Source organism: Hyaena hyaena, unplaced genomic scaffold, assembly GCF_003009895.1.
Source record: "Hyaena hyaena isolate Hyena2069 unplaced genomic scaffold, ASM300989v1 scaffold_431, whole genome shotgun sequence".
Lineage (NCBI taxonomy): Eukaryota > Metazoa > Chordata > Mammalia > Carnivora > Hyaenidae > Hyaena > Hyaena hyaena.
In genome coordinates this window covers 790,450-818,341 of record NW_024081055.1, presented here as the reverse complement: position 1 = coordinate 818,341, position 27,892 = coordinate 790,450, and the positions used below count along the sequence as shown (strand labels likewise).

The 27,892-nt window shown below is 43.0% G+C and overlaps 1 protein-coding gene across 1 annotated transcript; it reads right to left on the bottom strand.

Moving 5' to 3' along the window:
* Positions 1-27,567, bottom strand: FEM1C (fem-1 homolog C). The gene is made up of 3 exons (XM_039252598.1): positions 27,279-27,567; positions 25,671-26,420; positions 1-4,819 (listed from the first exon to the last, which is right to left on the bottom strand). The coding sequence occupies exons 2-3, from the start codon at positions 26,212-26,214 to the stop codon at positions 3,510-3,512; spliced, it is 1,854 nt and encodes a 617-aa protein (XP_039108529.1). The 5' UTR covers positions 26,215-26,420; positions 27,279-27,567; the 3' UTR covers positions 1-3,509.
* Positions 27,568-27,892: the final 325 nt, after the last annotated feature.

Here is a 27,892-nt window from a genome sequence, read left to right as displayed (position 1 = left end):
TTTGGTGCAAATTTAATTTTATTAAACCTTACAATGAATGTTGTGGCATATCATTTTCCATTATGTGACAATTTATTTATTGGCTGGCATCTGAATACAGTACTTCTTCTGAAAAATACGCAATGGGAAGTGACAAAAGGGAGAAACTAGTTGTTCAGTGATATATGAGGGAAGAAAGAAAAGAAAGAAAAGAAAGAAAAGAAAGAAAAGAAAGAAAAGAAAGAAAGAAAGAAAGAAAGAAAGAAAGAAAGAAAGAAAGAAAGAAAGAAAGAAAGAGAGAAGTGAAAGGAAGACGACCAATTAGTTTCTCCAGGATCTAACTCTAAAACGGTGAAAGTTCCAAGCAAGAATGATGCCGTCACATTGGGCAAGAAAATGGTTATTATCTCATCTGGCTCCCACAATTCTGGTAATTCCAAGGATTCTTTTACCTGTAGAATTCAGCCTACGGCTTCAGCTGGGCAAAATGATTTTGCAGAGCTACTTTTTCATGTACAAATCTTAAAAGAATCTTCCCAAGTCACAGTAGATGGGGGTCTCTAAAATATTATACGTTAAGGCAGTTGCTTTGTAAGTGAGCAACTGCTTAACCTCAAAATCGTTATAGGCATCATATTTTTTGATGATTTGGATTTTATGCCCATGTCAGATTTATGTATAAGAAAATGATTTTTTTAAAGCCTATAATCTACTTGTATTTATAAAGTAGACTGGTATCTAATCTGAGTAAAACGACCATTTCTTTTCCAGGAAGGTTCAATAGCAGAACACTGAAAATTCAGCAGGCCTTAGCAGGGCATTTGTACAGAAATGTCACCAAAACGCATAAATTCCAGCCAACATCACCATGCTACAGTGTACAGTTTAGTTCCACTCCCATGAGTATAGTTAGCTCATCAAGTATTAAAGTACTCATTTGTGGTTAAAAAAAAAAAAGTAACACAAATTGAAGAACTTTTTTTAATTCAGTCAAGACTGATTATGAGAATACTTTCTGATAAAGGCCCTGACAGTGTCTGAGGTCACGTTTATTAACCAACCTCCTCCAAAATAAAATCATGGACCATTCTCAGCCATCGAACTGACTGTTTTTTCAAGAGCTCCAAACGGCATTAGATGGCGAACACAGAATTGTACCCTAAACTGAAATACGGTATTTCAGTTCTCAAGCCTGAAGAACTGAACTAAGTGATCAATATTTAGTGGTGGAAAATGGTACATGAGGAAATCCTTAGTTCCACTAAAGTTGTATGATTCAAGTTCGCCTGTCAAGTACAGTGAGGCGTGTGTTACTATACGAGCACGTAAACCTTCTGACTCCCTCCCAAAAAAGAGGGGGAAACGTTAGATCACTTAAAAATTCAACTGCTCATCATTTACCCCCAAAGTACTGAGATCTACTGGTGTAGATTTACTATACTTAAGAGTTTCTCTTTTTAAAAAAAGTAACTCATGCATATATAATTCTTATACCACAAGGGAAGAGGCAAATGATTTCAAAATACTGATGTCTGAGATTTCTAGTATATTTGTCTAAATCACAAATTACTAATATATGTGGCAGCTCAAAAATAATCCCATCAAATGTGCCTGTGGTAAATATGATTTTAAAATCTCTTCATTGAAAAGCAGAAGAGGGACCATTTATATCCTCTGCACCCTTTTCAATGGTGAAATTCAATTCACGACCTAGTAAAATAAGGATCTTTTTAAAAAATTAAACTTCATTTATTTAACCAGAGAGTAAGTCTAATAATGCTTTTTTATTCACTACTGTTCATTATGAGTTTCGTACTGAATAAAGATGAAATAAACCTAATGTGATTCTTTGCAGCGATGACTCCTTAAATACCATTACATCAAAACCCCCAGAATAAAATGGAAGCAAAAACCCAAGTGATCCAGCTCATTAGACTCACAGGTAAACTTGAGTTTTTCTCCAACAAATGAGGAGCTTTTTTATTCAGAACAATCTCATTAAGACATTTGCAGGGCAAATGTGCCATCATAAACTTCATTCTGAACAACAATAAAGTGCTGAAGGAGAATTACCTGAATCTTTTTTTTTTTTTTTTTAAGTACTTTTATCTTTTCTTAAAAGAGCCCTTTGTGTGTGTGGTGGCATTGGCAAAGCTGTCTGCGGGGGAAAAAAAACAAACAAACAACACACACAAAAAAAGGAAGGCAGAGCAAAGCAAACTTTCAGTAAGGGAACAGAAAGCACTGCAACCTTTTGTGTTTAACTGTGGCGACAAATAACTGAGACCAAAGTAATTCATGCAAGTTATCTTTAAAGGTATACTTAGGCTGGAAGAAAGAAAGAATGGACACTCTACTGACCTCAGATACTAGGGCAGTAAATTGCATACTAAAATACCTTAATTATCTTAGAGGCCTAGATCTCGCCTGGCAAGCATCATGCCACTGACATGCTTTAGCTCTTTTGGTAACTAAAAGTGATCTGCTGAGTTCAAGTGCTGAATTATGTCAATGTGACTCATTAAAGTGGTGTGATCAACTCTGAAGTTCAGTTTAAGCAAATGCTCTACACCTAATCGCACCGTCAGCACAAGCGGGCCAGGGCTGGTGCAGCGTGAAAGGTGGGTCGCTTTATAAAGGTTCTTCCTTGTACTGCAGGATATATTAAGATGACAGACCTAAATTTCAACTGGGTTAATGAGTTAGAATAGATTTGTTTCCCAAATTTAGCACACGATAATTTCAGTGGAGTAGAGAGAAACCTCACAAGTGAAGAAGGGGGGGAAAAAAAAGAAGAAAAAAGCAAAAAAAAAAAGCTTGAGCTCCGGTAGCTAACCTACAGCTCTAAAAAAGGTCATGCTACAGAGAGTACCACTTTCATAACATGAACTTTGTAATGAAACTTAACGGTGTTTTGAGTCCAAGTTGACCAACTGCTGCATAGAAAAATGTGCTAACATACAACAGTCAAGTTTAAGCCGGTGCATAGAGAAGATAAAGCACTTATGGTAACTGCAAATGGCAACAGGTCGGGGAAACGGTGGGCGACCTAGCATGGGTCCGTAAAGGGGCGGAGTGGCAGGGGGAGACTCAGAAGGAGAAATGGTTAGGAAAACGAAGTGAAACAGGGGAGAAGCTTGGAGTAGAGAAGGAAGAAGCAGGAAAAAAAAAGACCTTCAATCATGTAAAATTCACAAACCAGTGAAGTATAGAGACGCCACTGAAAAACGGTGAACTCTGTCCCAAACACCCAACAGCAAACAAAACCAGAACAGGGAAGCCTTTGGCAGACGGTTTTTGAAATTTGAAGAGGACGTTATATTTGTCAATTCACAAACAATATATTATATGGTATATTTATATTAAATACTGGGAAACCAATCCTGTCAATCGGATGCATCTAATGCTTTAGCCAATGAGAGCGTGAGGAGATGAGGCTAAGTGAAGGCTGGTGTCATCACAACAGTGCTCGTTTATGAAACAGCTGTCAGCGATCCGCGCTTGGACAGTGCGAACACACAGCCCAGTCATCATCTGTGAAGGGAAACAAAGGTCTCCAGCTTCTCCGGGATGTGCCCTTTGTAACATATTCTATGATTCACTATGACACGGGCAGCCAGACACTGCAGAGTGGTATGGTTTATGGGCTGGATCAGATTTTTAGCAATTTCCTTCTCATCCAGCAAGTCGCTAGCAGTCTGTTTGTGCAAGTTTGTGGCATCAAAATGTGCACCTGATTTAATAAGGAGATTCATGATGTCCGGATGGTTGTTGAGAGCAGCGATGTGCAAGGGACTGTTGTCGTCAGAGTCTCTGACGTTCACGTCAGCGCCGCATTCGATCAGGATCGCAGCCACCTGCAGGGATGGAAATTTACACACAGGGTACCGCCCCACACATGTGGTGTTCTTGTCCACGGCCAGGTGCAGAGGGCTGAAGTTGTTCTTTCCCCTCGGGTGCAGCTTAAGAAACCTGTATATCGTCTGCTTTTTGAAATGGTCCTGTTCCAGAGTACAAGGAACTTTTTCCAACAAGCAAATCAAGTGCAAGATAATGGAGAGAGCCTTGTTTAACTGTAATGGGTCGGCCGGACACTGAGTCTGTTTGATAGCTCGCTCTATTTCAAGGACACTTTTGCATAGTATGCCCATAAGATCGTCAAAGGTAACGGTGGTGCCCAGCAGGCCTTTAGCCCGATCCTGTAGCATAAAAGAGAAGAGTTCTGCAAAAGATAACAAGCTGCTGGCGGTCATTGGGCTTAAAGGGTCCAAATTGTTCTGCTGCATATCCAAAGCATACTTCCAAAGGTTGATGCATCGTTTGAAGTTTCCAGAGTCCGCATACACTGCGCCTCTGTATCTAATATAGTAAGAGGTATCAGGATGTGAAGGGCCAAGAATACGCTCTCTAATTAACAGTGCCTGCATTCTCATCTCATCGGGATCAGCAATGAGACCTTCTAGCTCTTCTGTACTGTTGACCTCCTTGGCATAATCGTAAGCCATTATTAGTGTCTGTGGTACTGGCTTGCTAATTATATTAGTCCTATCACTGTACCTCATGTTCATGGCCTTTTTCCAGTATTTCAAGGCCCCAAGAAGATCTCTTTTTTTGTCTACAAACGTAGCTCCCAGAAGCTCTAGAGCATTGATCCGTTCTGTCTTACTCGTCTGTGCATGGTGAGTCAGAAAATCCACAATATTTGTGTGACCAGTAACACTTGCTGAGAGAAGGGGAGTCATTCCATAACCATCTTTTTCCATCTTGGCACAATACATAAGAAGCATCTTCATGATGTCCAAACTTCCAGATTCTGCGCAATCATGCAATGCGGTATTACCTTAAGGAGAAGAAGAGAGAATAGATTTTGAGGGACCAGGGTACACGGAATACATGTATGTAGCTTAGGAACCTAAAGAGAAGCAGGCATCCCAAGCCAACCTTAATGGGACATTCTTTAATTGGACTACAAATGAGAGAAAATTATCCCGGCACCTAAATATAGTGTCTGACACATAGCAGAAGTTAAATAAATGCTTGTTAAGTTTGGTGAATAAATGACCAAATTAGGCATGAAAGGGTCATAAAAGTCACTAAATGAAGTTCAAAATTAATCCATGGCCTCTTGGGCTTTTGCAATCATGTTTTCAAGTGCATATTCTCTGACTCAAAAGCGATGAAATGCAATTAACCAGCTATTCAGCTCTGCAGTCACTTAACTTTCTGGGTCAGCTTCCACATTTATCAACAAGAAATCGAATCCATAATATCGACAGTTCTCTAGTTTGATTCTACTAGTAGTCAGAAACTCTTTCTTTCAGTATTTGATTGCCAAACGGAGGTCAGCTGTCTTAGTCAAAATTCTTGGTGACAAAGTACTTTCCTCAAAAAGCTCCCATAAGAAAAACAAGTCCACTAAAATCTGAAAAAATATGTGGGTGGTTTGATATGAAGTTTAAAAGGAGACATCTGAAGTGTCCTCTTGTAATAGATTACTTCCTATTGTAACTGAATTTTTTAAGCATTCTTTTCAGATATACTAAATGTTCTAACACGGTCCTGTTCTTCCCACACGCAGATTAAAATGGACAACAGGCACATGTAGTTAAAAGCCTGTATGCAATGTATTAAGACATTACAACCACCCAAGTATTTCAGTTGCCCGAGTTTAATGCCAAACATTTTACCAGTTATCATAACAAAAACTATCACACAGACTTTTGGTACGTATAAATGGTGTTTACAGAAGATTTCAACAGTGAGTCATCTGAGGCACGTGTGCAAAAAAGACTTAACATAGCTGGCAGTGACTGGTATCCTGGGAAAGAACTAGCTGCTTGCTAAGGGACAGCCCTGGGCTAACATCAGAGAACTCGTCTGGTGAACAGTTCAGAAAACCTTCCCTAAATGATAAGGGTGGGTCGCTGTTTGTATAGCAATATAGTTTATGCTGAATACTTGCTTTCCTTCTGAGAGTCTGGAATTTGGGGTATTTGCGCAAAGGGTGCCTATGCGACCAGCCTCCAAGAAAACCCCGGGGCCCTGAGTCTCTAATGGGTTTCCCTGGGCAGAAACTGCTGTGTGACCTCTTAGGAGAAGGAGACTGCGTAAAAAAGCCTGCACAGATTCCTCTAGACCCCACCTGTGCCTTTCCCCGTAGGATCTGGCTGCACACCCTCATTACACCACATTTTAACCCTGATCACAATGGTATGCTGACTCACCTCCAGATACCAGGGAGGCGGGGCCAGGTAGGCATGGGGGGACTGACGCAGCAGGGGTACTAGAAAGTGGTTTAAACCTGAATGCTTCACATAACAAATCTATTAACTCAAATTTCAAAAAGCAAGCTATTACACATCAGGACTTTAATCTTTCCACAGATTTATCCTGTTTATTCTTCCACCATACCTACAGGAATTACATGATTATCTACATATATTTATTCTGACTCAGGGTTTCAAAGGTCCACAACGGAATGGTGTCTGATGGAATGGCTTAGCAATTTGTATATAACCAAGCACTCAGAGAGCCCAGAGCTTCTGACTACTAATGTCCATTTGTTCAAAATAATTTTTTCACATTTTTTTAATTTATTTTTGAGACAGTGCATGAGTGGGGGAGGGGCAGAGAGAGAGGGAGACAGAATCCGAAGCAGGCTCCAGGTTCTGAGCTGTCAGCACAGAACCTGATGTGGGGCTTGAACCCACGAACCATGAGATCATGACCTGAGTGAAGTTGGGTGCTTAACTGGCTGAGCCACCCAGGCGCCCCACAAATAATTTCCACTAAGCACAGCTACTACTAAATGTATTTTTACAACTTTTAAAATTAAGAATCCCTAATAGTACTCTTTTCCTCTAAGAAAGAGACAATATAAGGAAAATAGAAGGTTTCGATGGCATTCTTCTCCATTCAGAGTCCTATAAAATCAAGAATAAGAATGCAAGAGGGGGGCCGGGTGGCTCAGTCAGTTAAGTATCCAACTCTTGGTTTTGGCTCAGGTCATGGTCTCATGGATTCGTGAGTTTGGGCCCTGCGTTGGGGCTCCACGCTTACAGGCCAGAGCCCCTTCCCCACGCAGGCTGTATTTGTCTCTCTCAAAATAAATAAATAAACTTAAAAAAACAAAAACAATGCCAGAGAAGTCATTTTATTAATTAACTGAATTGCTGTACTGAAATACACCATACACTGAAAAAGATGATTTCTAAAAACAAAAAACACACAGAAGAGTTTCACATCTAGTACTCGCAGAATACAATCAATTCTCCCAGAAAAGACCTTTTTAGAAAAGCTGAAAATTTTATTTTAAAAAATATGCTTGACAGCATGCCAAGAGCTCAAAAGCGGACAACATCCAGGAGCAGAAAGAGAATTAGAGAAGTCCAGGATTTGGGGAGGCTTCCCCCCGTGGCCTCTACAAATTCTGGCAGCAGCAGCTAAAAGCCTGAGTGGAGCTTCTGACAACTTGGCAGGGCCAGAGGAGACACCTGGAGTCTAGAACCCACTAAGAATGGCTCCTGGCACCTGCCCCGCTGCCACCATACACTCTGTGTCATACCTCTGAAGGGCTACACCCCGGCAGTTAAGGCAAACTGCAAACAAACCAGGTACTGGAGGAACCCAAATCCAACTGAAGATTGTGCTGATACTGAATTAAGGAAAGTCGGGAGGGCCGGTTAAAGTAGTCAAAAGCCAGAAGCAAATACAATTAGTAATAAGAGAAGATATTATCCAGATACTATCTACCGGCTAAAGCTCAAATTATTTTTTTATATTCTTTATATATAATGTTAGGTATCCAATCAAAGGAACCACAACACAAAACCAAGACAAATAAGAGCTGACAGAAAGGCCCAACCGAAGACTGAGATAATACAGGTATAAGACACGGACCTCAAAATAATAATTATGCTTAGCAAAGTAAGAGAGATTAAAAAACATTTCTGAGAATTAGACAGAAAACTGGTAACTACAAAAAGGAACAAAACGGATGTTCTAGAACTGAAAAACCCAGTGGGTGGCTTTAAAAGTAGATTACACAGAGCTGAAGGGAGAATGAGGGAGTGGACAGCAAGCCAGGTGACCGTACACAGAAAGCAGCATGGAGGGGACAGGGTGCCAGGGCAGGGGCCGGGAGAGACGATGTCAGAGGGCTAACAACCTGAACGCCAGATTTCTAGAGGAAGAAAATGGGCCCAAAGCAATACTTCAATGGAATTTTCTGAAGCTGATGAAGTACTAACCATAATTTTAGCAAGTTTTACAAACACCAAGCCAGATAAATACGAAGAGCATCACCTCGGGCTCACTAGAGCAAAAGGGCCCAGAGAGACCAGAGCACAGGCGCAAACCGCCTGCAAAAGAGCAACAGTGAGGCGGACAGTGAGCCCTGCTCAGGAAAAGGAACTCAGGAGTCCACAGAACGCTATCTTAAAAGCACTAAAGGAAGGTAAGTGCCAACTCAGAATTTTACACCCACACCAAGAATAAATGTGAAATGAAAGACCGGTTCAGGTAAGAACAAAAAGAGAAAACTCAAGTTATTTATGACCGACAGACCAAACTACTACAAGGTGTTCTCTAGGCGAAAGAAAGAAGAGCCACACGGAAGCATGGAGACATGGACAGACACATCAACGAAAGGGAGAGATGTGTGAGAAATACAGACTCTGAAAAGAACAGCGTCTCGTAGAGCTTGAAATGCATACAGAGCAGTGAAACGCTTGACAGCAACAGCCTAAAAGGAGGGTAAGTGGAATTCAACTATTCTAAAGATGTTTGCATGGCTCGGACAGAGGTAAAAATCAGAAATTTGTGTTATTCCTTGAATAGACACTTCTCCAAAGAGGACATCTAGATGGCCAACAGACACATGAAACGATGCTCAGCATCACTCATCATCCGGGAAATACAAATCAAAACCACAATGAGATACCACCTCACACCTATCAGAATCGCTAACATTAACACCGCAGACAACAAGAGATGTTGCCGAGGATGCAGAGAAAGAGGATCTCTTTTGCACTGCTGTGGGGATGCAAACTGGTGCGGCCACTCTGGAAAACAGTGTGGAGGTTCCTCAAAAAATTAAAAATAGAGCTACCCTACGGCCCAGCAATTGCACTACTAGGTATTTACCCAAGGGATACAGGTGTGCTGTTTCGAAGGGGCACATGCACCCCAATGTTTATGGCAGTGCTATCGACAATAGCCAAAGTATGGAAAGAGCTCAAATGTCTATCAACGGATGAATGGATAAAGAAGATGTGGTGTATATATACAATGGAGTATTTACTCAGCAATCAAAAGGAATGAAATTTTGCCATTTGCAACTACACGGATGGAACTAGAGGGTATGATGCTAAGTGAAATTAGTCAGAGAAAGACAAATATCCTATGACTTCACTCATATGTGGAATTTAAGATACAAAACAGATGAACAGCAGGGATGGGAAGGCAAAAATAGTAAAACACAGGGAGGGGGACAAAACATAAGACTCTTAAATGCAGAGAATAAACTGAGGTTGCTGGAGGGGTTGTGGGTGGGGGGACGGCCTAAATGGGGGAGGGGCATTAAGGAGGACACTTGTTGGGATGAGCACTGGGTGTTATATGTAGGGGATGGATCACTAGATTCCACTCCTGAAATCATTACTGCACAATGTGCTAACTTGGTTGTAAATTTAAAAAATGAAAAAATAAAGTAAAATAAAAAAGAGATTTATGTTATTCCTTTGGTACGTCAAGGTAGCATGGTAATTCCTAAAATAACAGTGGATACATAGCAGATCATTACTATGCAGTCTCTAATATAGAGGGGAAAAATGACATAAGAAAAAAGAATTCAGACAAAAAGTGAGAGACAACACAAACCAGGTAGGACAAATAACAATCAGAAAATAGAGATTGAAACCCAAATATATGAAATGCAAACAAACCCAAGCAAGTGAAATGTTCCCATTAAAAGACACAAAATGTCAGAATGAAAATACAAACACATAAAATTCAGCTACATGCTGCTGACAGGAGACACAACTTTCAATACAAGGACAAAAAAGGCCGGAAGTGAAAAAATAGGAAAAAAAAAATACCCTATGCAAAAACGCACCATGAGGAAGCTGTGTGACATTAAAATACAGGACAAAGCAGACAATAAAACAAAATGCATGGTTCGAGATAAAGGGAAACATTTTATAAGGATATAAAATTCAAAACAACATAAAGATACAGTAATTCTAAATTTGTTTTTGCCTAAGAACATACGTTTGAATTATATAGAGCAAAAAATCAACAGCAGACAAATCCACAATCTCAGCACACCTGAACGCACTTTTTCGGTACAGAAGACCAAACCCAGTAAGGATATAGAAGATCTTGAACACAGTTAACAAACTTGATTTAACGGACAGACATAAACAGACATAAATGAACACTGGACTCAACACCTGTAGAACACCCTTTTCTTCCAAGGATATACAGAAAAACAAACACCAACCACATTCTGGCCATAAAGTGAATCACATGGAAATGTCAAGGCACTGATATCCCTGATTATGTTCTAAGTCCACAATGCAAGTTAGGTATCTCTCTCTCTCTCTCTCTCTCTCTCTCTCTCTCTCTCTCTCTCTCTCACACACACACACACACACACACCCCAACACTAACAAAACTCTAGAAAAATCTCCGTATATTTGAAATTTTAAATACACACTTCTAAATAATCTACAGGTCAAAGAAGAAATCCCAATGGGAAAAGAGAAAATATTTGTAACTGGATGAGAAGGAAAACCTTAAGTAACTAATCTTGTGGGATATGGCTGAAATTGTGCTCAATGGTACATGTTAGAAAAGAAGAAAGGCTTTAAAAAGATGGCCAAGTTTCCATCTCAAGAAACTAAAGGAGAAAACGAGTAAATTAAACCCAGAGAGAGCAGAAGCAAATAATAAAGAACAGACATTAGAGAAGAAAAAGGTATGCGTAACTGTAGCACAGCAGTTTTTGTTTTCCTAATGTTATGTATCAACTGTTGCCCCCTGGTCATCTTGTATTGGTAACTATGCAAGCAGAGGAAATACTTACTCTACCAACAGAAAACAGACACATTAGAAACAGAACACACACCCATGCCTCCCAATCGCCACTGGAGTGCATGCTCATTCCTGGGTTTGTCTGTTTTGTTTCTATTTTATTTTTGAGAGAGAGACCCAGAATCTGAAGCAGGCTCCAGGCTCCCAGCTGCCAACCGAGCCCGACACGAGGCTCGAACCCACAAACCAGCAGATCATGACCTGAGCCAAAGTCGGATGATCCACCAACTGACCCACGCAGGGGCCCCTCTTCCTGGGGTATTTTAAGTGCTAGTCATCCTCGAATCTGCTGAGTTTTAGCTAATACAAGCCAAACCTCATGAAACTCCACTGATCACGTTACTTTCCAACTCCAAAACCTTCCCACTTCCTCTAAAGAAACAACTGAGAACCTTTACGACGGCGTATAAAACCCTACAACACTGATTCTCGAGGCGCCATCTGTGCAGGGTGGGAGGGCAACAAGGAAGAGGTCCGCAGTGTTAGATAAAACACGTTATGTCAAGTAACGCCGAATCTTGGGTAGTGGGAACCCACGTCAGACCACTAGGAGGGGGGGATTTTAAAAGACTGGGCCATTATTTCCCTACCCTACTTCTCCAGCCTCGTTTATCAGCACAGCCAACATGAATGCTGCCCAGCGCGCTTGCCCGGGGCTGGCAGATCCCAGAGACGGCTCCAGAGTGCGCGTAGGCTCTGCCCGCTGCAAAGTCTCTGTTGCAGCCCCTCAACCTACCCAGAGAGCACAGGTTACATGCGCGGAGGCGGCCGTCCTCCAACAAAACTGTACTTGTGGACCCTGAAATACGACCTACGTGGCGTTGTCATGGGCCATAGAATATTCTTCATTTAATTTTTCTCCAACCATTAAAAGGTAAAACATCTGAGCTCGCAGGCAGTGCAGAAACAGGAGGCGGCAGGCTCTGCACCCCCCGGGGCCACAGTGCGCCAACACCTCGTCTCATTCAGAAGACATCCTCAACCATTCACATGGCAAAGACCCCACTTCCGCCTCACGTCACTCTGTCCTAAGTGCCCCTCTCAACACAGGGGACAATCCCACTCATGTCCAAGCCTCGGCTCTTCATCTCCCCGTAATGTATTCCTTCTTTACCATTTTAACTTCCTGTCCTTCAAATTTCAACAGAAACCTCGACTGCCCAAAGAGGCTTCCTGTTTATACCACACCGATCTGCCATTGTGAGAATGCCTGGAGAGCGAACGTACCACTCATACCACTCATCCTGTAATAGGTGTCCCTATTACACAGACTATTATAACACAACGTCATGCCTTCTAATAGTACACTGTTACTGCCGCACAAATCGGTTTTCTTAGCTCAACAGCCTATTCCTCAAGTATACAGATCCTATATAATATTTCCTTTGTATTCCAGCTACCAATTAGCACACTGCTAAGGCTAAGGCAAGATTCTTAAATTTAAAAAAAAAATGTTTGTTTATTGAGGTGCCCGCGTGGCTCAGTTGTTAAGCGTCCAGCTTCGGTTCACATCATCATCACACAGTTGGTGGGTTCAAGCCCCACATCAAGCTCCGTGCTGACAGCTCAGAGCCTAGAGCCTGCTTCATATTCTGAGTCTCCCTCTGTCTCTGCCCCTCCCTGCTCACGCTCTCTCTTAAAAACTAAAAAATGTTTATTTTTTATTTTTAGAGAGAGCACACAAGAGGGGAAAGGGGCAGAAAGAGGGAGAGAGAAAGAATCTTAAGCTGGCTCCACACTCAGCGTGGAGCCCTACGTGGGGCTCAATCCCATGACCCTGGGACCATGACCTGAGCCAGAACCAAAAGTTGGACGCTTAACTGAGTCACCCAGGCACCCCAAAGATTCTTAAATTTTTAATACCTCATATCACAAAAAGAAATCCAAACTTAGGATAAAATAAGGTTAAAAAGTAAAATCTCATGAGAGAAAGCTTAATCACTCTAACAAATTACATATATGACCACCACAGTTTCGTGCCCTAGAAGCCCTGAAAAAGTGTTTCTGAATTATAGTCTAGACCTTGACTCAGAAGTTTAGAAAAGGGAGGCTAAAAGAAAAAAAAAAAGCATAATTTTAAAGCAACTCTAATTTTTGTCTGGGGTCCCCAAGTCTCCATAGATGTCTTTTTTTTATTAAAAAAATTTTTTAAATTTATTTCTGAGAGAGAGAGAAACCGTGTGAGCAGGGAAAGGTCAGAAAGAGAGGGAGACACAGAATCTGAAGCAGGGTCCAGGCTCTGAGCTGTCAGCTCAGAGCCCCATGCGGGGCTCAAACCCACGAACCATGAGATCATGACCTGAGCCGAAGTCAGATGCTCAAATGACTGAGGCACCCAGGGGCCCCTCTGCATAGATGTCTTGATAATGTGTGATCAGTCCATTTACAACTGTTTCCTGCTTTTCTTCTACATCTGTCATTTTGTCACGCTGGGCTACCGGTACGCAGTCCACATGAACTCCACGGACACTACACAATCATCCTTAATGGCTCTATGGTGAAAGTTAAAGGAGGGATGTACCAAGTTAACACAGACGCCTCCCACCCATGGACATCTGCAGTGCTTCAGGATCTTCACTATTAATGCCTAAAAACCTGTAAGGACAGATAACAGACCAGTGGTTGCAGAGGACAGATTGGGGGAGAGGGGTTGACTGCAAAGGGGCAGGAAGGAACCCTTTGTTCTACACCTTTATTGTACAGGTGGGCAAACCACAGTGTTTGTGTGTCAAAACCTACAGAATTATTTGCTAAAAAAGTTGGGTTTTATTGTATGTACATTATACTTTGATAGCTAAATGACCAAAAAAAGCAATGCCTAGTTTAAAACAGAATCACAAATGTGTGAAAGCTTAAAAAATATTTTTAATTCATTCCAAAGGAATCACACAATCTTTTAAAAGTTCTACTTCTTTAGGGGGCGCGAGGGTGGCTCAGTCAGTTAAATGTCTGACTTCAGCTCAGGACATAATCTCACAGGTTGTGATTTGAGCCCCACATCAGGCTCTGTGCTGACAGCTCAGAGCCTGGAGCCTGCTTTGGATTCTGCGTCTCCCTCTCTCTCTGCCCTACCCCCACTCATGCTCTGTCTCTCTCTCTCTCTCTCAAAGATACACATTAAAAAATTTGTTTTATAAAATTTCCACTTTTATAATATTCTTCCTGGCACTAGAATTAATTTTCAAATTTTAATTTATATTACTTTTATATCTAGGTATACAGAGCATTTTCCCATGTCTGTTCACAAACTTTATTTTATTTTATGACAAGTCTATTTGCGTTCCAGTTTCTGGGATTATTAATCTGACTTTCTCTACGTATTTTATAAAATGATAATCAGTTATCCACTGTACTTATGATACATACTTTGCTCTACTGTTTTCATTCAAGAGACAGAGATACTTTCAGTATTAAACACAAGTTCTTGTGAAAAATACCTAACAAATTGAATTTAAAGATCAAGTTAACTATGTTCTGATGACTAATCTCTGTCTGCTAAGTTACATGTCAAAGGCAAAGAAAATCATATTTCATTTCTGCTAGGTAACATTAAGGACTTAAACTTTTGGTGTGTATCATGTGCCAGGCACTACTAAATATTCAACCGAAGCGTTTTCCCTGGATTACGTGCCTCTTAACCTGTTTCCAGGGAGACCTAGATGGCTCAGTCGGTTATGCATCTATCTGACTGTTGATTTCGGCTCAGATCATGATCTTGTGGTCTGGGAGTTCGAGCTCTGAGTCGAGCTCCATGCTGAGAGAGTGCAGCCTGCCTGGGATTCTCTCTCTCTCCGCCCTTCCCCAACCCATGCACACATGCTGTCTTTCAAAAATAAACTTAAAAAAAAAAAAAAAATGCTTCCATAATATGAAAGATCTGCGATCTCTACCTCATAATGCTTTAATTTTGTGTCCTCAGAGTGAGAAAGGCAATTAAAAACAGAACACAAAGTTCAAAAATAAATACTAATATTATCAGGCACCTTAGATGAAATTAGGGAGAAGCAGCACTGAAATTTAATTAATTTTCCTTTATCTGAAGAAAAAAAAGAAAGAAAGAATATAAACATTGTATTATGTAATTCTCAATGCCTGACTCAGAACATGTTCATTTGGAGAAAAAATAAAATTTCTAACACTGAATTCATTATGGAAAATCCTTACGATTTCTCAAAAGGCATGTCTGTTAAAAGGACATTTCTTAAAAATCAAGCTAATGGTCCATTAAGTGTTAATTCAGTTAAAGTACTTATGCAGAAAGTTAAAACAGTATGATCTAAATATATGACTTTTCAACTCTGTAACTGAACATAGAAACAGTACAAAGACAATCTGGAAAAATAAAAAGTAGCCATACTCGTTGAGAGGCTTCTGGGAGGGATACTAAGGGAAGGAGATAGAGGTGCTCATGCTTGGTCACCAGAGGGGAGGTGGGTGGGGGGTGTGGGAGAACTAGGTGACGGGGACTGAGGAGTGCACTTGCGGCGAGGAGCACCAGGTGACGAGCACCGGGTGACGTACGGAAGTGCTGAATCACTATGTTGTACCCCTGACACTAATGTAACAATGCATGTTAGCTATACTGGAATTAAAATAAAAACAAAGCAAAAAACAAACAAAAAGCACGGTAGTATTTCTCAAGAAAACCTTTCTCAAAGCGTCAACCTTAGTTGCTGTCAGTTCTAAAGAGGCCTGTAATCTGACAGCGGACACAGGAAGGCTAGACTTTCTGCTCCACTGTGAAAGTTTCAGTGCCTGACTAAGAGGTCAAGATTTTCCTAAAATAAGTAATCCAAAACATGCTGGTATTTTGAGTAATAACTAGTTGGAGCCCAGGGCCCCAACTTCACACCAGATGTTTTGGGTTTGACTAAGTAAGTCTGCATGAGATTGTTACCAATCAACTAACTACTTAAATTCTAAAAGAACTTCAACACAAGATTCATAACTATCTCCATTTGGGTAAGATTACTCTGGTTCTCCAGGATCAGAATTAAGTCAGTTCCTAAACCATTCCCAATTTCTATTTTTAATGAAACAAAAATAGTCTCATAAAGGCTTAATACTACAAAATATTTTACAAACACAAAATGTCTACTATGAACTTTTTCTAGCAATATCAATTCAAGAGATTCTGCTGTTTTGTAAAGTTCTCACACAGTTCAAGTTGTGTGTGTGTGTCTTTTAATCAAAAAAAGTTACGCTTCTCAAGCTTTAACGTGCACAAACACCACAAGATCGTAGTAAAATATAGCTTCTGATTCAGGTGATGCAGGGTGGGTCCAAGCGATGCCTCAACTGTGGGTCTTCACTACTCTGAGCACCAGGAAAATAGAGGAGGAATCATATTTTCTTATTATAGACGTGTCTGCCACAAAACTAACATATCTAATACTGACATAAAGAAATACAAAGAGAAGGGGCACCTGGGTAGCCCAGTAGGTTAAACGTCCGACTCTTGATTTCGGATCAGGTCATGATCTCCAGTTCATGGGTTCAAGCCCCTCGTCAGGCTCTGAGCTGACAGCCTGTAGCCTGCTTGGGATTCTCTCTCCTCTTTCTCTGCACCTCCCCTGCTGTGCTCTCTCTCAAAATAAACAAACATTTAAAAAAAGGGGGGCGCGGTGCCTGGGTAGCTCAGTCCGTTAAGCGACAGACTTAGGCTCAGGCCAAGATCTTGTTGTTCAGGAGTTCAAGCGCCGCATCAAGCTCTGTGCTGACAGCTCAGAGCCTGGAGCCTGCTTCAGATTCTGTGTCTCCCTCACTCTCTGCCCCTCCCCCACTCAGGCTCCATCTCTCTCTCAAAAATACACATTAAAAAAATTATTTTTAAAAATACAAAGAGAAGCTGAAAAGGAGGGTTAGGTCACAGCGCTGTTTCACAGCACACAGAAAACAGACGTCACCCCTCCACTTTATGCTTAAATTCTATGCCAGAGCAGGAAAAGGGTGTGTTCTATGACTAGATTACACTATATGACCCTGAGAAATGCTCCTCTGGAGTAAAGGGTATCTATCAGTAAATCCTCAGAGTATTCTTAACAATATTCTCCTATAAGTCAAATCTAAGTGATCTACAAGTTGAATATTTAAGAAATAAATTTGCAAAATAAAATCCAAATTGCTGTAAACAATACCTATCAAAAGAGTGAAAAACCAACGTAAACTCGCACAGCCACTGTGGAAACAAAAACACTAATTCGAAAAAATACATACACTCCTATGATTATGGCAGTATTGTTTACAGCAGCCAAGATAGGGAGACAATTCGAGTGTCCATCAACAGATAAAAAGATAAAGATGACGTGGCGTGTGTGTGTGTGTGTGTGTGTGTGTGTGTATACACACACAATGGAATAATATTCAACTATAAAAAAGAATGAAATCTTGCCATCTATGACAACATGGATGGGTCAAAAGGTATGGTAAGTGAAATAAGTCAGACAGTGAAAGACAAAAATCTGTGATTCCACTTGTACGTGGAATCTAAAAAACAAAATGAACAAGCAAACCAAAACAGAAACTCATAAATATTGGTGGTTTCCAGACGCAGGGTGTAAGGGGGAGATGGGTGAAATGGGTGAGGGGGATTAACAGGTAAAAACTTGCAGTTATAAAATAAGTAAGTCATGGGGATGAAAAGTACAGCACAGGGAACACAGCCGATAATACTGTAATAACATGGCATGGTGACAAATGGTAACCACACTCACTATGATGAACGTGGCATACATATTACTCAATCATATGCTATACACCTGAAACTAATACAAGGTTCTATGTCAACTATACTTCAATAAAAAGGAAGGAAGGAAAAAGGAATGGGAGGGAGAGAAGGAAGGAAAAAGGAATGGGAGGGAGAGACATTTTATAATCAGTTCTTACAAAAAAAACCTAAGTTTGTGATCAGTACTCATTTCACTTGTTCCTCTCATTTTTAATGGAATACCTGGCTCCCTTTTTGTTACTCTTAACTTCCCTCATTTTCTTTAAAAAGTGAATTTACTTAGAAAAATAACAAAGTGAAAAAACAATCCACAGAATAGAAGAAAATTTTTCTTCTATTTGCAAATCAGATATTTGCAAATACAATATCTGATAAAGGACTTGTCTTCAGACTACATAAATTACTCTTACAACTAAGTAGTAAAAAGATAACCCAATTTTGAAACGTGCAAACAATAAAAAGACACTTGTCCAAAGAAGATAAACAAATGGCCAATAATCACATGGAAAAGCACACAATGCTGAACACCATCATGTGAAATCAAAATCAAAACCACAATGAGATACCACTTCACACCCACTGAGATGGCTATCCCTACCCCCCAAAAAAGGAAAAAGGAGTAATAACTAATGTTGAAGAGGGTATGGAAAACTGGAACTCTCCTATGCTGTTGACAGGAATGTAAAATGGTACCACCTCTTTGAAGGAAAAGAGTCAGCTGTTCCTTAAAAGGTTAAACAGAGTTGCCATGGGATCCAGCAATTCCACTCCTCCATATATGCCCGTGAGAAAAGAAAACACACAACCACACAAAAACACACATGAATATTCTTATCAGCCTCATTCCTAACAGCTAAAAAGTAGAACCAATCCAAATGCCCATTAACTGACAAATGGATAAATGTGATCTACACAAGGGGTTACTCAGCAATAAAACGAACACACTACAAAGTGAATGAACAATATGCTAAGGGAAAGAAGCAAATCACAAAAGATCACATATTAGGACTCCATTCATATGAAATGTCCATAACAGACAAATGTACAGGGATAGAAAGATTAGTGACCGCCTAGGGTTGCTGCATTTGGGGTGGGAGAGGAGGGGGAGCTGAAGTATGACTGGATATGGGGTTTGTGGGGTGGGTGATGAAAAAATGGTTGTGGTGACGGCCGCACAACTCTGAATACACACTGTTTCCTACAGTTAAATGGGTGAATGGTAATGTGAAGTACGGCTCAAAGCTGTTTTTAAATCAAAGTACTTGCCTTTCTGGTAAAAAGTTTTGACTTTTACAAAGAGCAATTAAAGGGTCTCTTACTGTAGCAGATTTACTGGAAATGCACAAGAACAATTCTCACCGCTGTTCTTTAGCCTACTGTGCCTGCCATCCACTCTTCAATTCTGTAGCTGGGACCATGAGCGGCTCACTTGCAAAAATGGGGAGAGGGCCTGCAATTCAACTGCAGAACAAGGCTGATTCCAAGTATTCTATTCCTGGAATAACTAAATGGTATGTGTTAAGGGAAGAGGTGAGAAGGGATAGAGAGAAACACGTTAGGATATCTTAGGGGCACTAGAAGGTTCCTCTGCTCAGGAAGTTTCCCTTCCCCATGTTTATGCTAGCACCAGAGATACTCGAGGACAGGAGTTTGAAAAAAATAAGGAATCAAAACAGAATCAAGGGCAAACTGCCACGGTGACCACGTGCCCTTCCTTCATTACTTCTGTGCATAAGGCACGGAGTTCGAAGCATATGGAAATTTAACGATACAGGTCCTTGAGCTCACAACAAAGTTACATGCAAAAAACATCTGTATCCAGGGAGAAGACGAGTTCTTAGGACTCAAAGCGAATCAGAAGTGTCGTGCCTGGGAGACGGGTCTTGACATCAAGTGCAATTTCAAGGCTAAGAGGACCTGAGCTTAGGGAGCCAGACTAAAAGCAATCAACAGTAGCATAATGTGATGAAAATTACACAATGTCAGTCGATGAAAACATCAACATTACAATTGAGACTCATTCAAACTCCCTTTCCTAGCCTGGTCTTCCTAATGCATGGGGGACAAGAGGAAGAGGGAGGTCTTCCTCAGATGTGCACCCACCTGACTTCTTTACCTGGGCCGCTCACCACCTCTATCTTCCATCACATACCTTCTTGCTATCTCAATAGTATACGTCTCGGGGCGCCTGGGCGGCTCAGTCTGTTGGGCGTCTGGCTTCGGCTCAGGTCATGATCTCATGGTTCATGGGTTCCAGCCCCGCGTCGGGATCTGTGCTAACAGCTCAGAGCCTGGAGCCTGTTTTGGACTCTGTGTCTCCCTCCTCTCTCTCTGACCCTCCCCTGCTCACGTTGTCTCTCTCTCAGAAATAGATAGACAGACAGACAGAAAAAGAAAGCACACATGTCTAGAATGCCAGGGGCTTCCTGAGTTTGTTTTAAATGCTTTTACTCTAGGAACATCTGATAAATACAAACTTGGTGATGGACCCACTTGTACCCAAAGGTCAAGAAGTGAAACTTAACCTCTGCCTTAAGTTCGACTCGCTGCCAACGGCCCTGAACGAGTAGTAGTATTCAGGATCTACTTATTTTCTCCAACTTCGGTTCACTTGTGAGGATTCACAGTTCAAAATCCGATCTTCAGGCTCAGAGGAACATGATGGCTATCTCCCAACTGGGCTCCAGCTACACATTTCCTGCAGCTTCGCTTCTCCCTCTAGGCTATCAAGTCTCCCTGGGGATACAGAGAAGCCTGCTCAGACACAAGAGGGGAGGGATGAACATGGAACGACTTGATGCTCTGGGATTCAAATGTGAGTGAATTCAACTAGTAGGTTATTCACTAGTAGGTTATTCAACTAGTAGGTTAATCAGGATGAACACAGGTATGCCACTGAACAGAATGAAACTCGAAGTCCCTCCCTTCACCTCTTCTCTGGAAGTAGCGGTGTCCAGGTGAACCGACAGCTGAGAAAAACATTCAAAGTCAAGAAAGAAAAGAGAACTGCTTCCAGCAGCCTCGGAGAGTCCTGATGAGCACGGAGATAACCTACTTATGTGACAAGGGGCATCTTCTTGGTCCTTTAGCTTAATATCAACAGGTCCTAATTTACAGGGGAGGTTTTCTTATCTGAAATTTCTTTGCAGTTACAATGGGTGAAAAGAAAAAACAATAGGAGTTCTTTTTTTAGATTTTCTTGCCTGAAATACACCTAGATCCTAAAATGCCTATCCTATGGGGCAGAACTAATATAATATGCCCAGGGTTTGCTTTAAACCACTGAAGGAAACAGCAGAAGAGAAAGAAATCCTGTGGAGTTCCACTTGTACTGCTCTGCTTTCACAATTTCGGTCTTCAACTTCTTTCTTTCCATAGCGAAAGAACAAAACAGTCCCTGCCATCAAGGACCGTATAATCCTTTCTCTCTTACATCCAGCCTAGTCATTCAACAAACTCATTTACCCAATACCCACAATGGGCCAGGCTCTAACACGTGGAGACAAACACCGGCTGCAAACGTTCACTGTCTTACCTGGCATAAGGAATAAAATCAAACACCTTTATCTAGACATCAATCTAGCCCTGAGTGCCCTTTGATCCAAATATGCCTCCTTCTCCAATTCCTGGACCCTCCAAGCAGATTTCTCAACGTGACCTTCCTCATGCCATAAAACTGTATCAAACGCATTCTAGAGATAGAAACTAATCCCTCAGCAGCAGGCAAACGTGATGTCCTGTATGTTCTCGGAGCCTCACACAACATCCAGCACTACGCCTTGCCTACAGAAAAGGCAGTGATTATCTTGTTACCAATTTACCTACTTACCTTGGGTATTTAAAAAGATTAAGCCATATAGGAGGATAGCAGGAGGCCCCCCCCCGCCCGCCCCGGGGCCTGTCTCCCCAGTCCTGACTCAGAGAAGCTCTTCTACTCTGAGCACTCCAATCATATTCAGCTGCTCAATTCCCAATCAATTCGGGGTGTAAAAGCAGAACTGAAGGGTTCACCTAACTGTCCCACAGACCCCATTCTGAATCGAACATTAAAAAAAAAAAAAGGCAAAAACAAAGCAAGCCAAAGTTGACCATCACCGTGAGGTGCTGACACCCACGTGATCGCTCTGACACGGGCGGGTCCAATCACTTCTGATTTGGGGTCTGCGGTTCTAAATAGCAACCCGCTGCCTGTGTCAAAAATCAAATGCTGTGTTAAAGTAGAGACGTATTTCTAAATATCTCAAGGCTTTCCTCTTGCTGAATGCCAGGGGAAAAGAGAAGAACCCACTGACCCCTGAGGTAACTAGTTGGTTGGGGATACAGTATTTCCATGTATCAAACAGAAGACTGTGGACTGCAACAAACAATGGAACACAATGGAACCTAGAGGTCATGTGCATTTTGTGCTCAAGCACACCAAACTTAATCTCCTGCTGTTTTCTTTCTTCAGAACAGTGGACATACACAATCTCCTAAGAAATTATTCTATTTTATCCCTCGTCTCACCAGTCTTCTCCACTTTTTGGACAGTGGGGAGAAAGTGTGTGTGGGGGGGAAGGGGGGGTTCTTTCTTGATGTTCTATCACACAGATCCTTCTCTAACATTCCTCTCTTAGTTTCAACTCATTCCTGCTTTTTTATCACCCATTAGCCCATAAAACAATCCTGAGTCAATGAGAGTGATTACCAAAGAATGGACGCTTCAGGATCAGAGTGGGGGAGGGTGCATATATAGTTTAATCAGTCCCCAATTTTCTTAAAGAATCACTGTCGAGGGGTGGTGCCTGGGTAGGTCAGTAGATTAAGCATCCAACTCTTGGTTTTGGCTCCTGTCATGATCTCACAGTTTCATGAGTTTGAGCCCTGCATCCGGCTCTGTGTTGACAGTGCAGAGCTTGCTTGGGATTCTCTCTCTCTGACCCTCACCCACTTACGCTGCCTCTCTCTCTCTCTCTCTCTCTCTCAAAATAAATACACTTAAAAAGATTTACTGCTGAAATTAAAAGGCACCATGACAGGTAAAAGCAAGTGCACACAAAGTGATATATGTTATGTATGTTTTAAAAATACAGTATTTGTGTGTGTATGTGTGTATATATATATAATTGAGGCTATCTGAAAATAACTTTTGGTACAGAATTGTTTTCTCACGTTGTGTAATTTTTTTTTTTAAGGCACAAGGGGTAGATGCTGATAGAGCAGGAAAAAAACAACTCTAGAATTAGACCATTTGATCAAGAGTGGGAGCATACATGTCCTCACAGGTAAGGCTGTACGAAGATGGTGATAAAAAGAACATTATTCTGAAAGAGCAAAGGTAATCGAGTTAGAGACCACTCACAGTTTATTCGGGGGAAATGCCCACACAAATATGATCTACTTATGGCACAGGTCTCTCGCACATTCCATCTCCAGAAGAATACAAAGAGCCTCTGAAAACCATAAGGGAAATAGTACCAGTACTCATCCCTCCAATGACCTAAGGGTTTAAAACAATTTCACTTAAATATGTAAGTTTAACAATCTGTGTATTATTAGGCTAATGAATAAAAAGCCCAAACTGAAGACAAAAAAATCTAACAAGCCTAAAACAGCCATACCCCCCCCCTTTTTCTTTTTAAATGTTTATTTACTTTTGAGAGGTGGTGGTGGGCAGAGAGAGACACAGAATCTGAAGCAGGCTCCAGGCTCCGAGATGTCGGCACAGAGCCCGATGCGGGGCTCAAACCCACGAACCGTGAGATCATGACCTGAGCAGAAGTCGGATGGCCCAACCAACTGAGCAACCCAGGTGCCCCAAGCAGCCATAGCTTTTAACCCTCTATTAGTTATGATTTCAAAGCATTTCCATGGTAACCTGGTCACGTAAGCAGTAATCATCCTCTTACAACAGGCATTCTTTAAAAGAATGAGTGTTGAAGATAAACAAAAATGTCATGCTGTCCTTTGAACCAACAAGCCACCTCAATAACAAGCACGAACACGTGAAAAAATTTCTAAGGAAGAGCGTCTACAGAAACATTTTTTATCCTACTGAAAAGCCAGAAGCAATGGAACCCTCCATTAAGAGAGTACGCAGCTGTTGATATTAAAGGGCTGTAATTAGTGACATTAGAAATATCATTTATTAAGCTAAAAAAAAGGGCTACAGAAGAGCATAGATAATAAAATTACATACGTGTAGCTCTACGATAACTTCAGAAATATTTTTGGAAAAGATTGTCTCTAAGTGGAATTTTGTGAGATTTTTCTCTTTTCTCTGACAAAAACAAATTTACAGAAAACCAGTGAGCCCGCATCATTTTATATCAAACCTTTTTAAAAAGGATCATACTAATTTTAGTGAATTATGTCCAATAACTATGTAGTGTCCCTTAATCGCGTGGTGTGGGCTCTCCAAAAGGCAATCAGCCGCTCCCACAATGGTAAATTTACCCTTTGATTCAGCAATCCCAATGATAGGTATTTATAATAACAGCTATGCTCACACAAGTGTGCGAAGCCATACTTTCGTTTAACTATATGCACAGAAGCTTTGCTTATAGTGGACGTGACCTCACTGTCCATCAACAGGGCCGAGATAAATTCTGTACATTCATACAATGAATGTTCGTGTAGCCACGAAACAGAACGAGGCAGTTCTGTGTGTTGGAGCTGAATCACATCCAAGATAATTTAAGGTTTAAAAACAACAACACAACCACAAAATAGTATGCATCAACAAACAGAAGGGAAAGAGAGAGGAAGAGACATACACAAGTATGCGTGTCTTCGCACAAACCATCTCTAGGACACACAAACAGGTAAAGAGTGCTTAGAAACAGTGGGGGCCAGGGGGCTGGAGGCCTAGAAATCAGACTTCTTTCTCCCCGTAAACACTGTAAATCAATTTGTACTGCTTGATTTTTTCTGTACTGTCTAAGTAGGCTCCTTTTAAGTTTGAAAGGGTTTTTAAAAAATTGGACAGTGAATCACTTTGCTGTTGTATAAATAAATCTGCTGGGGGGGGGGTAAGATTCCAACCATCAAAATATGCTATCAAAACAGCTGTCTAAGAGTTAAAAAAAAAAAAAAATCTCAACTATCATTTGCTGCTTTAGGTTTATTACAATCCCTGAAAATTACACAGGACTGTGAACCTGAGCTCTTCTTTTGCACAAAGGTGTTTACACTGTTACCAGACAACGAGTCCACGGCGTGTTTTGGGCTCAGTTTTGTAGCGCATTTTAAAATCCGGTTTTCTCTCTCGCTGTATTTAATGTGTGTTCGGTGTGAAAGGATCTTCTATTGGCCACACAGTAAGTTAAGAGAAGAAGGGAACAGATTTTCTCCTTTTCCACAGATATTAATCCTTCCAGGTCAGTGTGGCCTGGCCGTCCCTGACCGACTAACAAATGAAATGCCTGCCTACCCAAGACACAGGCAGTGACTCACTAAATACAGGAGTTTCTACTCCACCGGTGTTTTTTTAAAACATACAAACAAACAAACAAACCAAAGCTAAGAAAAATGCATTACACTGAAGTAGATTCTCAAGTAGTTTAAAGACAAGCCTAAAGGCTCAGGTCACTGCCACTGACATCCCCTGGAAGTCTGGAGAGCCCAGGAATTGGAGAGCCCTCCAAGGGAATACTCCACCTAAGAGATGGAAAATGCTGCTTAACACAGTCACCGAGGGCTTTTTATCACACTCACTCCACGTTATTATCAAACATCAGAGAAACACCCAGCAAGGTTACTGCGGGAAGGGCTGCCGAGGCAGAACAGGTCAATGTGGGCCGACTCAACGCCCACGTGTCCACAGTGAGGTAGCCAACTTCCTGAAAAGGCCGGTAAACTGAAAACACGGAAATGACCAAGCTGAACTCACCTTTGACACTTTTCCTGTTAACATCTGCCCCCTTTTCGAGTAGATACTGTGCAATCTCTTTGTGTCCTTTGTAACACGAAATCATGAGGCACGTATGCCCGTGGCGGTTTGAGACTTCCAGGTCGGCTTTGTGTTCCACGAGGTACTTCACGATTTCCAAGTGGCCATCGAAGCAGGCGGCTCGGAGAGGCGTGGAATTGGTCAGAGTGGTGTTGTTGACCGACGCACCGTGATTTAGCAAGGACTGAACCACCTTCAGGTGTCCCGCGGCCGAGGCGGCCCACAGCGGCGGGGCTCCCTCGATGGTCTCGCCGTCGAAGTTGACCGAGCCCCCGACCTCTATGGAGGCGCTGCACTGCTCCAGCAGAAACTCCACCATGTCGAGGTGTCCATACCTGGCGGCCATCAGCAATGGCGTGGCGCCGTTGGTCTTCTCAGAGATCAAGGAGGAAACCTCCTCTTTGGACTTGCTTGCCAACAACTTGGTGAGAAGCCGGAGTTTGCCATCCCGAGCTGCGTTAAACACTGCGGTCTTTAGATCCATTTATGTCCGGTTGAGTCGGCGGCGCTTTTTTTTTTTTTTTTTTTTAAATCCTTCAAAGCAAAGCTCCAGCTTAACTCTACGGACACAGGCGCAGAGTTACGGCAACCAAAGTTCAATGTCAATCACGGCACTCCAAACGGATATAAAACCACGGAGAGTCTGTGCTGTCTTACTGCCTTCCAACATCTGAAAACCGGAGCACCAAGCTAGGAAAAGGAAGGAACAAAAAAGCAGCATTTGTGAATCTTGCAGAAGTAAAGGCAAAAACAATGTTTAGGTGTTCTTAATTTGTACTCCTAGGGGGAAGGAGGGGAGCGGATAGTCCCATACTTCAGGGACAACTCAAGCCACCCAAACACGGTGGCAAAGGCTATACAAAAAGGTGACACACAGACCCAAAGGCTTTGGTCGGGTGGGAGGCAGTTTCTTTTCTATATACGGTAAAGTGAAACACTACCGGCGGCCGGGTTTCTCGCCTCCTGACCGGCCCAGCTTTGTTCTAGTTCTTGCCTTGCGCACGCCCAGCGAGAGGGCACCCGAAGGCGGCGAGGGACGCGGGTTCAGAAATGTTTCTCTGCCTCCCATCTGCAGAGGAGAGCGAGCCAAGGGCGCGAGACTGAAGGCCTCGCTGTGGCCAGAATGGGTTTCGAGAAGGAACAAAAAGGTCGGCCACGACCAACCGGGGCCAGCCAACGCCAAAGCCCTCGCCCGAAAAGGTTCGCTTTCCTTCACAACTATTCGAGGCTCTCAGGAAATCCGGCCGCCTTCTAGCTAACTTCGCCCGCCCCGTTTTGATCCTCCCCGCTCCCCCCGGCAAGGGATCGCAGGTCCCCCGAAACCCCCCGCCCCCTCCGTAACCTTCACCGCCACCTTCTCCGGACCCCGGCCGCCCCACCCCGAGCGACCCCGACCCCCGCCCGCCGGGCCGCCGAAGCCTGAGGCCTCCAGCCCTCCGCCCGCCTTCCGCTGCCGGGGGCGCCCTCCTTCCCCTTCCCGCCCAGGCCTCCCCGCGGGCGCCTCAGGCCGCGGCCCGGGCTCCGGCAGGCCCCCGCCGCCGCCGCTACCTGCCCGGGGGCTGGTCCTCCCCGCCGCTGCTGGCCGCTCGGGCTCGGGCTGCCCCCCTTAAATTGAAACCGTTGTCCGCGCCGCCGCCCGGGCCGGCCTGCTCCGCCTGCAGCCGCACAGCTCCTCCATGCCCCGCGCCCCACAGGAATGAATCCGGCCGCGCCGTTCGCCCCGCCCCGCCACGCCGAGCCGCCTCCCGCCCTCCCCGGCTGAGCGGGCTACAGCAGCTGCAGCGGATGCCGCGGCGGATGGTGTAATGGGCTGCGGGCCGGGGGCCGGACGAGCCCGAGCGAGGTTTCACATCACTGACGCGGCAGCCGCGCCATTGGGCCGGGGGAGGGCGGCGGCCGCCGCGAGCAACCGCGTAGGAGCGAGGCGGGGAGGGGCGGCGCTGAGGGGGCGGGGCCGCGAGCCCGGCGGAGGACGCACAAGCGTGAGGCACGCCGGAGGGGGGGCGGGGCGCCACGAGGGGGCGGGGCCGCGGTGCCCGGGTCGAGTGGGGTGCGGCAGGGAGGTCGCGGGCTCCTCAGCTCTCTGGGTTTCCGGGGGCTGGATGCGCGAGGCTGGGTCAGGGGAAGCTCTGGGTCCCACTGACAAAATTTCCAGAAGGCTG